This window comes from Teleopsis dalmanni, chromosome X (assembly GCF_002237135.1).
Source record: "Teleopsis dalmanni isolate 2A chromosome X, ASM223713v2, whole genome shotgun sequence".
In the NCBI taxonomy this organism is placed as follows: domain Eukaryota; kingdom Metazoa; phylum Arthropoda; class Insecta; order Diptera; family Diopsidae; genus Teleopsis; species Teleopsis dalmanni.
Window position 1 is genome coordinate 84251930 of NC_051848.1, and position 11658 is coordinate 84263587.

At 29.3% G+C, this 11658-nt stretch overlaps 2 protein-coding genes across 2 annotated transcripts; both read right to left on the reverse strand.

Moving 5' to 3' along the window:
• Window positions 1-7: 7 nt before the first annotated feature.
• Window positions 8-4285, reverse strand: LOC119688631. The gene is made up of 6 exons (XM_038103303.1): window positions 3664-4285; window positions 1263-1770; window positions 940-1201; window positions 730-885; window positions 422-670; window positions 8-302 (listed from the first exon to the last, which is right to left on the reverse strand). Coding segments are annotated over exons 3-6 (702 nt in total). The 5' UTR covers window positions 942-1201; window positions 1263-1770; window positions 3664-4285.
• Window positions 4286-10618: 6333 nt separating this feature from the next.
• Window positions 10619-11618, reverse strand: LOC119690025 (ER membrane protein complex subunit 3-like). The gene is made up of 2 exons (XM_038105005.1): window positions 11339-11618; window positions 10619-11276 (listed from the first exon to the last, which is right to left on the reverse strand). The coding sequence occupies exons 1-2, from the start codon at window positions 11530-11532 to the stop codon at window positions 10658-10660; spliced, it is 813 nt and encodes a 270-aa protein (XP_037960933.1). The 5' UTR covers window positions 11533-11618; the 3' UTR covers window positions 10619-10657.
• Window positions 11619-11658: the final 40 nt, after the last annotated feature.

Sequence of the window (11658 nt, forward strand, 5' to 3'; positions counted from 1 at the left end):
AAAATGACTATAACCGCCTCATTGCACGCATCTCGAGATCATAGATGATATTCGAGACGGTCAGTTTAGCTTCCACTGCCAAATATCTGGGTAGCCTTTTGACAGTTTCGCTTACACTTCTAAAAAATAAGTCATATGTATTTCTAGTTGATACGAGTGTATCCGATTCTGATTCGTCTTCATCATTGTTTGATTGCGTGTCTTCAGCGTATTTTGCACGTTTAGTGTTCATATTTTTTTTTGTACGATGCACACGTTTTGTTTGGTACACATTCTCTTCGCATTCCTCAATTCTTTGAGAACTAAATACAAAAGAGTTTATTCAATTAATTCAATTAATGCAATTAATGCAATTTGCCTTACTCTAAGTTAATATCATATAAAATACAAAGTATGCTAGAAAAACATGCTAACATCTTACCTTTCCACGTAATTTTTATATATGTTCGTTCTGTATTCTCCATGAGCAATTTTTTCATGTAACTTCAACTTAGTTTCAGACCAAGGGAGAGTAATATTCTTATTACAAACTTTGCAAAATGCCATCAATGCATTTTGACCGTCATAAGAAACCCAATCATACTTCTTTCGTAACTCGTCACTAATACACGAATAAGTTTTACTATTAATTATGAACAAAGTCTCATTCTTTATTTTTTCTGCAGTTTCACTAAAATTGTGGAAAAATATTATTTTAAAAGGAATGACTTATACTATTGAAACACGTACTTTACTATCGATTGATCCTTGTGTATTAATGTTAGAAATTTCGTATGATTACATCCTCTAGTGTGATGTTTAAAATAAATTGATTTTATGTAAATATCACAGAGCACACAATAACTCTGTTCTTTAAAATTAGTTAGAGTTAACAACCAATTATTCCTAAAATTTAGTTAGTATTCAAAAGTGGATTTGTTAAAAAAGTTAAAGTATTACATAGTAAAGACGCCATTCTCCTCTCCCGATCCATTCAGTTTAACTGCGTCTTTGTGTGCTTGGGATCTTTGGTGGCGTTCTCGCAAGTGAATATACTTGCAATTTATTTTAATTAAGCAAAACTTGTTCGAGCCAGTAATAACTTTTTAACCACTGATACCAAATGAAATCTAGAAACTCATTAAAATTGAACAACTCATTTCTCATTTTATTAGAGGCTTCATCATTAGATTCAATTTCTCTCTTTATGTGCATATTTGAGCTATAAAAAAAAATCCCATATAGTTAAAATATATGATTGTTTTAACAAATAATTAATTCACTTATTTAGTTCTTTATATTCCATAAACTCCAATTGATATGATGAAAATTCCTTATGTAAAATTGATTTGCTGTGGCGTTTAAGCCTTTTTAGACAAATTTTTACATCACAACATACACAATAGTAACCTTTTTCTTCATCTCTTGCAATCCATTTATATTTTCTGCAAGCAGAAGTCCAATTTTCACAATTCAAATACTCCCTTCTACCCCAATATTTCTTGTAAACACAACCGGAGAATTTTGGATGTTTGAAGTCTCCAATTTGAATTATGCTTGTTGGATTTATTTTTATTGTGTTATCCATTCTGAATTTGCTAATATTCCAATTATATTCCAATTAAGAATATTTATAAAACATGTCCACTTCCGCAATGACGCTGAGGTCGCAAAAAATTTCACTCAAATGTCTTACTATGGTTACCAGATATTGACAGATATTGATAGATATTGCCAGATATTGCTAGATATTGCTAGATATTGCCAGATATTCTAAATATCTGGTCAACACTTATCAAAGTCATTTGAAAGTGGGATAATAATTATTTACAACTAATAACGTAGCCATAATTGAAAGCAAATTTTTTGGCAATAAAGCCTCTGTCATATCAACACAAACAATCTGTTAAACTCAAAATATCAAGAAAAATAGTTAATATAGTTAATAGATTCCAATTGCATTTAAAGAAAATCTTTAAAAATTGTTTTATTGGCAGTTATTGAATGTACTAATATTTAAATTTCTCCATACCATATCTTTTTACAGCAAAAACTCTTTGCAAAGAAATACGTAAGACTTAAAAGACCTTAGAAAGATATTCATATATAGTTTTAGGTTTAAAATTTAGTAATCTAAAGAATATTTTTTTTTATAAGAGAATGAAATAATTAAATCTACTCTTATCATATTTGTAAGAATTATTAATATAAACAAAGAACATATGACAAAATGGTGAATTATTCATACACTTAGCAAGTTAAAAGCACGTTAACCAGTTAAATTTTTCGATGTGCTTAGATCTTATTGCTGATTGAGTTAATATTTATGAAATGAATTGAATCGCTTTAAGTTAAGGGAAGCAATTTCTATCAGTGCCAAAGTAAACAAAGTGAAAGCGATGAAAGTCTATTAAGTATTGATATACGATATAAACGTAAGAGGTATTATATTTAAGAAAATATACAGTTTACTACAAAGTTATTAAACATTCGATTAAATTTAATTAGTAGGGAACTCTATAAGAAAAACCTTTATCAGATTGAAATCGGTCATAAATGATCGAATTTTTAATTATTGAACGGATATATTGAGCTTAAAAATAGTGTAAAATATGTATGGAATACCAAAGAATTGTTTCTAATTATTGATTGTTTTAATCATGCTAAATATATATAATAATTGTTCATTTTTGTTTAAAGCTCTTGTTGTTTTATATAAACGCGAAAACATAATGTAGATATACATGTGGCGAATCGGACACACATACTTCAGCGCAGTGGCGACGCGTGCCCTATCTGGAAGGGTGTGCGGCCCTTCTATAAAGTTGTTTTTACATGTACCACTTAAATGAACGTATATGAGATGTTTTATTAATAATAACTATATTTTATTAGGCAACAATATATTCGCAGTATTATATTAACAATTCATTAACAAAATAACATATTAAACAAATTAAATTAATAATTTATATATAAGTTTGATTGGCGGCATCCTGTTATGTTGTTAGAATTATGGAAACGAAAGTTTATTTAAAATTTTTGAAGTAAACCAGAACGAAAATACTGAACGAACTTAACATTTTGATCTAAATTTATTACCATTAACACCCCAAACATACTACAATGGTCGTGAAAGAGTAGGTACCGCAGAACACGTTTTGAGAACTGCAAACCGTTCATCCAATCATCAGACAAGGATCCGATTGTGCATTTATTGAATTTGTTAAAAGAAATTATGATATAGACAATAGACAAGCAAGCCTTCAATTGCTTGAAAGAAGAAAGACCAATATTGTTACAGAGGTAACTTTAAATCTTCTTACTCCTATGCTCTGCAAATTGACAGATATTATCAAACAAAAATTAGTATCAACTCATTATGAAAAATATGTATTTTGTCTTAAGTATAACTTTTGAAACGCTGACTGTGTCAATATTTTCTCAAAGTAAATTTGTTTTTTTTTAATTCTGCGTGAACACAATTAATTATCGGAGGTATACTAATAAACTATATAAATAATCAATTAGCTATCACAAGTTATTGTTTGATTGAGATTGTGTTTGTGTTTGTGATTGTCATGTGAAAAGTTTGCAATTTTAAATCCAATTAAATCGGGGATCAAGCAACCTCCAAATATAGTTTCACAAACTTATAAATATGCAATTTAATTTTTAACTTACCTCATGTTTATGTTCTTCACTTATATCAAAGGATTTTTGCATTTCAAAAACAATAAAAATAAACTTTAATTTCAAAGGTGTTGGTTTGAAAACCACCAACTGCTGATGCGTTTTTCCATTTAAACATTTGCAATAAATATTTTTCATTTTTTCATTTTTTTAGAAAGCATCCTGTCTTGAACAAACAATCCATGTAAAATATTGTTTTTTGAAGGTTTTTTATTCATGAACGCATACACTTATTGCATAGTATTGAAGACCAGTAACCAACCACAATTATTGCTTAATTACTAATAAGAAATCCATACCCGTTTCTTAGAATTCAACTGCTATTGCAGCCCAAGCCTCCTCATTCCGTGCTTTTGTTATAAACTTTATGTCCGTGATCGTACACGACAGCTAACTTTCGAACCGAACTTTCGACCGACAAAGTATTGCAATTTATTCCTATTTGTGATAATTTCTAATACTTTCACTTCAAATAATAATAAACTATGTTACAGCAAATTGAGTTCCTACACAGCTCTTATAAAGCGTCTTTGCCTGACGCTTTGCAGCAAATTGCTGAACTATAGTTGACATTTACCTGTGATGCAGTGATGGAAAACGCAAAAACAAGAAAGTGCACATTGCTGAATCAAGTTCACACAAATGACATTATTTACACAAATGAATATGTGAAACATAAGCAAAACACAAATAAATTTATATATTATTTGTACGTATGTATTAAAATTAATACCGTATTATAAATATTTGAACGCTTTTTAATAGTGTTCAATAAATATAAATCATAAAAAAATTTATTGTAATGGCGCTTCAATTGGTAAATCTGGTGTTACTTTTTTAATCGAGATTCACTCTTGGTTTAAGGTTTAATTTTCATTTTTGATTAGTTAATCTGCATAACACTCGAGATTAATGCGCAGCACTCGAGATTAACTCGAATATGACAGTCTAGATATTTTGCCAGAGTAGCACGATTACCCCGAAATTAACAGCTGTTTAATGTGACTTGACAAATAATGTATGATGTGATCGATATATGTATTTATGAAAAATAAAAATGTCTACTAACACTACTTAAAAAAATGTTAGAATACCTTAAAAATGTTCGATTGAACAACATTTGACAGATCTAGAGTAAATCTAGATTGAATCTAGATTTTCCAATCGGATATGTATACGGATATATATGTTAAGTTTTACCAATTGAGAGTTAATACTTATTTAGAAACATGGTACGTTAAAACAAATGTAATAGTTTTTTATTATTAAAACTCGCAAATTGTACAATTTTCACGGATCATAATCAGACTTCAACTCAAAGTCCTATGTTATGGAGTATTACACTACTTTAGTAGTGCTACTTTTGTACTTTAGTACTTTAGTAGTGTAATAGTAGTGGCCTTTGACACATTTTAATTCTCAATGTTAATTTTTGTATAGTTTTAAGCCAAAATACATATATGAAGCATTTATTTATAATATAACAATATAAATATAGATAAAATACAATAAAATACATATTCATAGAATGTGGAATATAAAAATGTATATAAATACAAAGAAACTAATGCTATTATTATTAATAACAATAATTCCAACATAACAATTCTAATAGAATGCTCTGTACTTTTAAACTATTAATAAATAAATACACATATTATGGATATATACTTTAAATTGTGGTATATAATTTAAATAAATCAATACATCTACTAAAATGGTTTTTAATAAAAACGTTTCTAATGTATCTAAATTTATATAATTGTTTATCTGGCGAAATTTCTTGCCGACTTTCACTCGTTCCGGTACTGTTATATCTGATTATTCTTGGTTGTCCACTTAAGATACAATACTACAAATTGTTATATAGTAATAAGTTATGTAAATAAAATACGTAATTTTACAGTAATTTATTAGACATCAAGAATTAACTTTTTCAGGTACATACATACATTTATTTAAAATTGTAATTGAATAATGATAATGAACATATTTTGAATTTCGTGAATGCAAAATATTCTATAACCACACAACATTAATATCTACTCATTTTTAAGACTACAATAAAGCATTTTAAATTTTTTGCAACCAATGCAACACGCAATTAAAGCGGTTAATGTGAAAATATTATTGTGAAATATTTAATTTCTAATTGTGTATAATTAAATTTAAATTTAAATTTTATTTTATTATATGTGATTCATATTTGCTGTCTCTTTTTTTATTTTATTTTGTTACCCTGTTCGTAGGTCTGTTCCACGAGCTACTTGTAGTAAAACTCAAGTAAAACACAAGTAAAGTACAAACAAAGAGCGTAACACAAATAAAGTGCCAAATTACGTTCCTTACACAGAGTTTCTTTGAACAGCTTTGAGTAAAATTTGGCGAGACCACCAGTGGCGCGCAAATAAACCATACAAAAATTTAAGTTCAAACCAAAACAGCTGATTCACACATCAACACAAATTTTACTTGAAATAAAATGTATAAGTAACATAAAGTCTGTGTAGCTTTTTCAAATTTTGACATGAATCCCAGGAGGGTCTGTGACTAGTTCTGAACTAGTGAATTCAATAGTTCCAAGGTGAATTGTACTAGTCGCTTCATAATCCACTTTACGTGGGCTCAACTGGTGGATTTCACATTGAGTTGTCATTGCCGGTGTGAATTGTCCCCGTATGATATACCTCGGAACTGGTCTTTGTACTAGTTCATAATGCGTCGAATGGTGTAAATTATACCCGCACTGTACACTGCAGCAGTAATGTATTAACTAGTTCTTGATTTGAGAAATAATAAATAAAACGTGCATTTTATATATTATTATATATATATAGATAAAGTAGTGTGGTAGAGGACCTACCTACCTGGTAGGGGAGATAAGGCAGTGAAATAAAAGCACAGATTGATATGAGAGCAAAGATTGAAATAAAAGCTAGTTAAGAAGAAAAGAAAGATATAAAAGGAGAGAAGAAGAAAAATAGAAGTTTAATAAGTTTGATAAGTTTGCAAAGTTAAGGTAAACATAAATTCATAAAGACTGCATTTTATTTTTGACTAAAGTAGGTCTTTGTTTAATAAAAGTTTACAGTTTAATAAAAATATCAAGAAACATTGCGTTTTGTTGTTTGAATAATTACATATATAATTATTTTAATATATATGCATATACATATTAAATATATTTATAATAATAAATCACTTTCTAGCTGATTGCACTGTAGTTAAATCAAACCGTCTAGGAATTTAACTGATGATCTATAGATGATGTTGCAACCTTATCTTTAATAAGAAAATAAATATGATATATATGCTATTATTTTAACTGAATTAAGCACTTTCATGGAGTTTGGACACATTCATTTGTATTTTTTGCAGCCTTTTTCCAAACTGCATATTTTCTATTTCTTAAATTTATAAAACGTTTTATTCTAGTACTGAACCATGGGCAAGAAACATTATTGATGGCAATAGTATGAAAATGTGACGAAGGCTAAGCAATTTCCTATTAAATACATCTAACTTTTGATCAGCTGAAATAACATACCAACCTCACTGAATCAATTGATTTATAATTCCTCACTGAATCAATTGATTTATAATTCCAAAAAGAAAATCTATTTGAGATAGAGTTTTTAGTTTTTTTAAAGTCTAGCGTAATAAATAGTAGGTCATGATCTGAAACAAATGAAGTCTGATCAAACAGCAATATTTTCCTTAAATCAGAAACTGTAATTATGTCCAGAAAACTAGGCTTAACATTATTGGCATATCTAGTAGGAATGTTACTATTAACGATACTTAAGCCCGACACAGCAATAAGATCATTTAAACGGGAAACGTTACCACAGTTTGAGAGAAGATCATTATTAAAATCACCAAGGACTGCTAGGAAGCCGAAATTAAGCGCGATAGTTTGCAGTGAATCAGAAAAGGGATCGCAACTGAAGCGATTGTGTGAATTATACACACACCCCACCAACATTTTATGAAAACCAACATTGATGCTTATGATAACGAATTCAATGTCAGACTCACCAGACACCAGACACACATACCAAATTACTTTTCAAATAAGACTTGTAATAAATTGCAACCTCACCTCCTTTCTTTTGCTTCCTATCATGGCGGTATAAAATATAAATGTTCAGTGAAAGATATAAACTACTGATGTCACTATTAAATCAAGTTTTCGACACGCATATGACATCAACATCAGAGTTTTCAAAAACAGTCTTAATGTAGTCAAATTTTAGATCAGTTAGGTTTCTAGCATTAAAATGTACCATATTTAGACCGCAATTTAGTTTACTAAATATATTTATCAAGGTTTTGTGGTCCATCAAAGTTGATAATCAGTTCTTTCAGCTTCCAGATCCCTGGAATCATGGTCTATGTTGAGATCTTTCAGATGTAGATTTTTTTTGGCTTTGGCACAGTTCACACATCTGTTGAAGCTGTTCTTACATTCTTTGTATATGTGTTCAACTTTACCGCATTTTGCACATACATGTTCACTTTCCTTACTAACAGTCGCTTTATGGTTAAAACCCCAACATTTGTAGCATCGCATTACATTCAAGTTTTCGTATACTATGCATCGTTCCCAACCAATACTTAGCCTACGAACGCTCATAACTCGCTTGAAGGCTATACCATCTAATTCAACTAAAGCATTAAAGATGTTTTTGTTTTTGACGAACTCATAGATTTTCAAGATTTTTATATACTTAAACTCCATATTGTTTTGATTTCTTATTGCCTGGAGAAGTTCATCATTTTCCAAACGCTCGCTCATGCCTGTAATGAGGATTTTTGGGTTTCGCATAGCTGGTGTCTCATTTTCATAGATGTTATTTAATTTTTTTTTAATTTCTTTTGCAAGAATTTCTCTTTTTTTGAGGTTACACACTTAATTGTTACTCTCCCATCATGTTTAGAATGAAAACCACAAACCTTAAATGATTTATTATATTACAATATTATCGGCAGACATCTTCAATGTCAGAATTAACACTATATTATATTTTTGGATAATACTTAGTGTGAAGATTTGATAGTTTCAAGATTTGTTAGAGGCTAGAGGCAGTTTGTGATGTACTGGAAAGAATTATTGAGGAAACGTTTGTTATATTAGGTGTCTATGTAAATATGACAACTAGATTGTTATTATAAATGTCCACAGATCTATGTAAGCTTGCAAGTAATTATTGCATGTGTTTAACTATTTATCTGATTAGTAAACAATTTTACTTTATAGAACGACCTAAGGTATTGAGTGAAGAGTTCGTAAAACAATTGGAGAATATGTTAAGAATTTTTGGAAGGTATTTGGAACAGAAGTTGGACACAATTAAGAAATCTATGAAATCAAATGATTTGGTATTTTAGAAAATCTTTCCAAATTAATTAATTAATTTAAACTTTTGTATTTGTTTATACAAATATAATAAATTATGTATTGTTTTTCTATGAAGCATTACTGTTAGTGCAAATTTGATATATTAAATTTGCAATCTATATTTTATATTTATCTTTTTGCGTCATTTAGTACATTATTTTACTAGGAAACTTGTGTTGTAGAACTAAAAGTTAAGAGAAATCGGCTTGGAAAAGGTTTAATAAAACTGCGGATAGTTTTCAATGATCAACCCATTAATTGAAACATGTTCTTGTAATTTTGTAAGCAATATATATGTATATTTAGTGTTTGTCTTAACAATGGTTTAATATATTTTTAAAGAGACTAGGGTTTATTCTAGTGTTCAAATCTTTTTTCTATACTTCTTTCGAGGTTGCGAGGATACTTTTTCCGATTTATTTTAATCCTTTTTCGTTTATTTATTGCAAATGTCCATTATCATTTCACAATAAATATATATTTTCAATAAGCTATACAAAATGGATACTGAGTGAATTTATAGTATTTCGATCAGTTTTATATACTCGTATAAGGTTCCATTAAACAGTTTTGGTTATTTTTAAATAAACTTATAATATCCAAGACATTTATATGAGAGCGATATAGATGTATAAAGTAATTATTTAGTCATGAAGTATTATGAATACTTAGTAATGAAAAAAGCATCGAATCAACAGGTTGAAAGTTTAACTCTCTAAAATTACATCTTGGAAATATTAAATTTTTGAACTAAAACCCTATTTCAGTTATTAAGAGAGGAGATTCAAAAAATTCAGATGGATTAGTAAATACTTATTAATAATTCAATGCAGCAGGGAGGTTTTATTATTTAATAATAGGCTATGAATGCACCCCGAACTAAAACATCTATTGTGCTCCTAAGGGCTCAACTAAAACAATTGTAGACTATTTATAAATCTCGTAATTGTTGTGGGTTTAATTTTTCCAAACTGGATTTGGGAGTAAGATCCCGTTTCTAAGGTAATCAAGTCTACGTCTTGCCGCTGCTGGGCTGCTGCATGGAATATGTTCTGATGTTTTCTCCATTTCATGACAGAGTCGACGGAAATCACTTTCTACCACTACTAAATTCTTCATACCATGAAGTTACTGTAACCACAATTGCAATATCTCTAGAAAGGAACAAACACAAATACAAATGTTGACAAATTGACAATCAGCATAATTAATACTCTAAAATAACTATTAACCTGCTGAACTTATAAGTTTATACGGTCTTACACAACACTGGAGAAATATTGTTAACTTTAATGAATGCAAAATATAAAGATCATGGCTGCAAAAGAAATTTTTTTCTGATCAGTTATAATTAATACTGAATCAATTTTCTGTGGAATATTTTTTATAACTTTTCGTATAATTATATCTACAAAGAATAATTTTAATTAAACGGAGTTAAAAAGTCTTAATTTTTGTCACAATATTTTATTTATGAATAATATATACTCCATAGACATAAACACATTATTTCTATATATATAACATATATATATATGTAAGAAATATTCGAATGTTTTTAAATAGTTATGGTTAATATATATTTTAAGAACGAGGGGTTTTAAGGTTTGGTTTCTTCTTCTTTCGTTTTTCTTCAGCATGCGTGGAATCGAACTTGACCTCTAAAATTTCTTGTTTGAAGTCATCATAAGATTGATGCAAATAGTTGGTATATTCAAAATTTATTAATTCCTCTCTAACGTCATTGAAAGACATTGGATTGTTTACAATATCTAATTCATTTGCATCAGTGTCCATATTTTCACCACAAACCAACTTACACATACTGTTTAATCCGACGAGATTCAGTACATACCATGCAAGCGATGATATCCAACAAGTATCAATTGCTTTCACATGTATTTCAGGTTGCAAGAGTTTTTTAAAATTCAACGTGACGGGAAATGGTATCTTAGCAACAACAAATCCTGAAAGCAGTTTTTCTATGAAACTCCCTATTACTACCATTGGCAATAGTTCTATCATCCGAGTTTGAAAGGATTGCATCATCGTCATTTGTACGTTTCCTAATTGTTGGGATTTAATGATTTTTGTTAAGCAGCCAGTTTCCTCGTTGACAAAGAAATCCTTTCGCATTAAAAACGAGTCTCTTGGCAGATATTTTCCATTCTTAATCAAAAGACGGGCACGCATCATGGCATGGCTATGGTATTATTGAAAGGTAATAAAATCTAATTTTTATTAATCATGTGTGCAAAATCTTACCCATCTGTGATCTGCTGCAGATCTTGTTTGTCTCCCGACACCAAAAGGGCAACGCAATAATAGCGAAGAAGCCCAACTGCAAACGTTATAATCACAATTGGAATGAAAACCCAATTGCGTATAGTTGGGTCGATCACCAAATGCATATCATTTGTTTCAGTCATATTCTTGAGCCAGCAAACTGGGTAAACCATTTTATCTCCTTTAAAAACGTGTGACCAATTTGTACAACTTGCAGAAGTAATTTGCGTTCAGATACAATATATCACTACAACAAATATTTGACAATAGCTGTCATTATTGACATATATTATTCACAG

Excerpts from the sequence above, each read along its gene's own strand:
- LOC119688631 (XM_038103303.1), bottom strand. Across the intron at positions 671-729 it reads AAGGATCAATCGATAGTAAA|TGAAACTGCAGAAAAAATAA; the intron begins GTACGTGTTTCA and ends CCACAATTTTAG. Across the intron at positions 303-421 it reads TATAAAAATTACGTGGAAAG|TTCTCAAAGAATTGAGGAAT; the intron begins GTAAGATGTTAG and ends TTTTGTATTTAG.
- LOC119690025 (XM_038105005.1), bottom strand. The coding sequence starts at position 11,532 with ATGGTTTACCCAGTTTGCTGGCTCAAGAATATGACTGAAACAAATGAT. Across the intron at positions 11,277-11,338 it reads CTGCAGCAGATCACAGATGG|CCATGCCATGATGCGTGCCC; the intron begins GTAAGATTTTGC and ends ATAATACCATAG.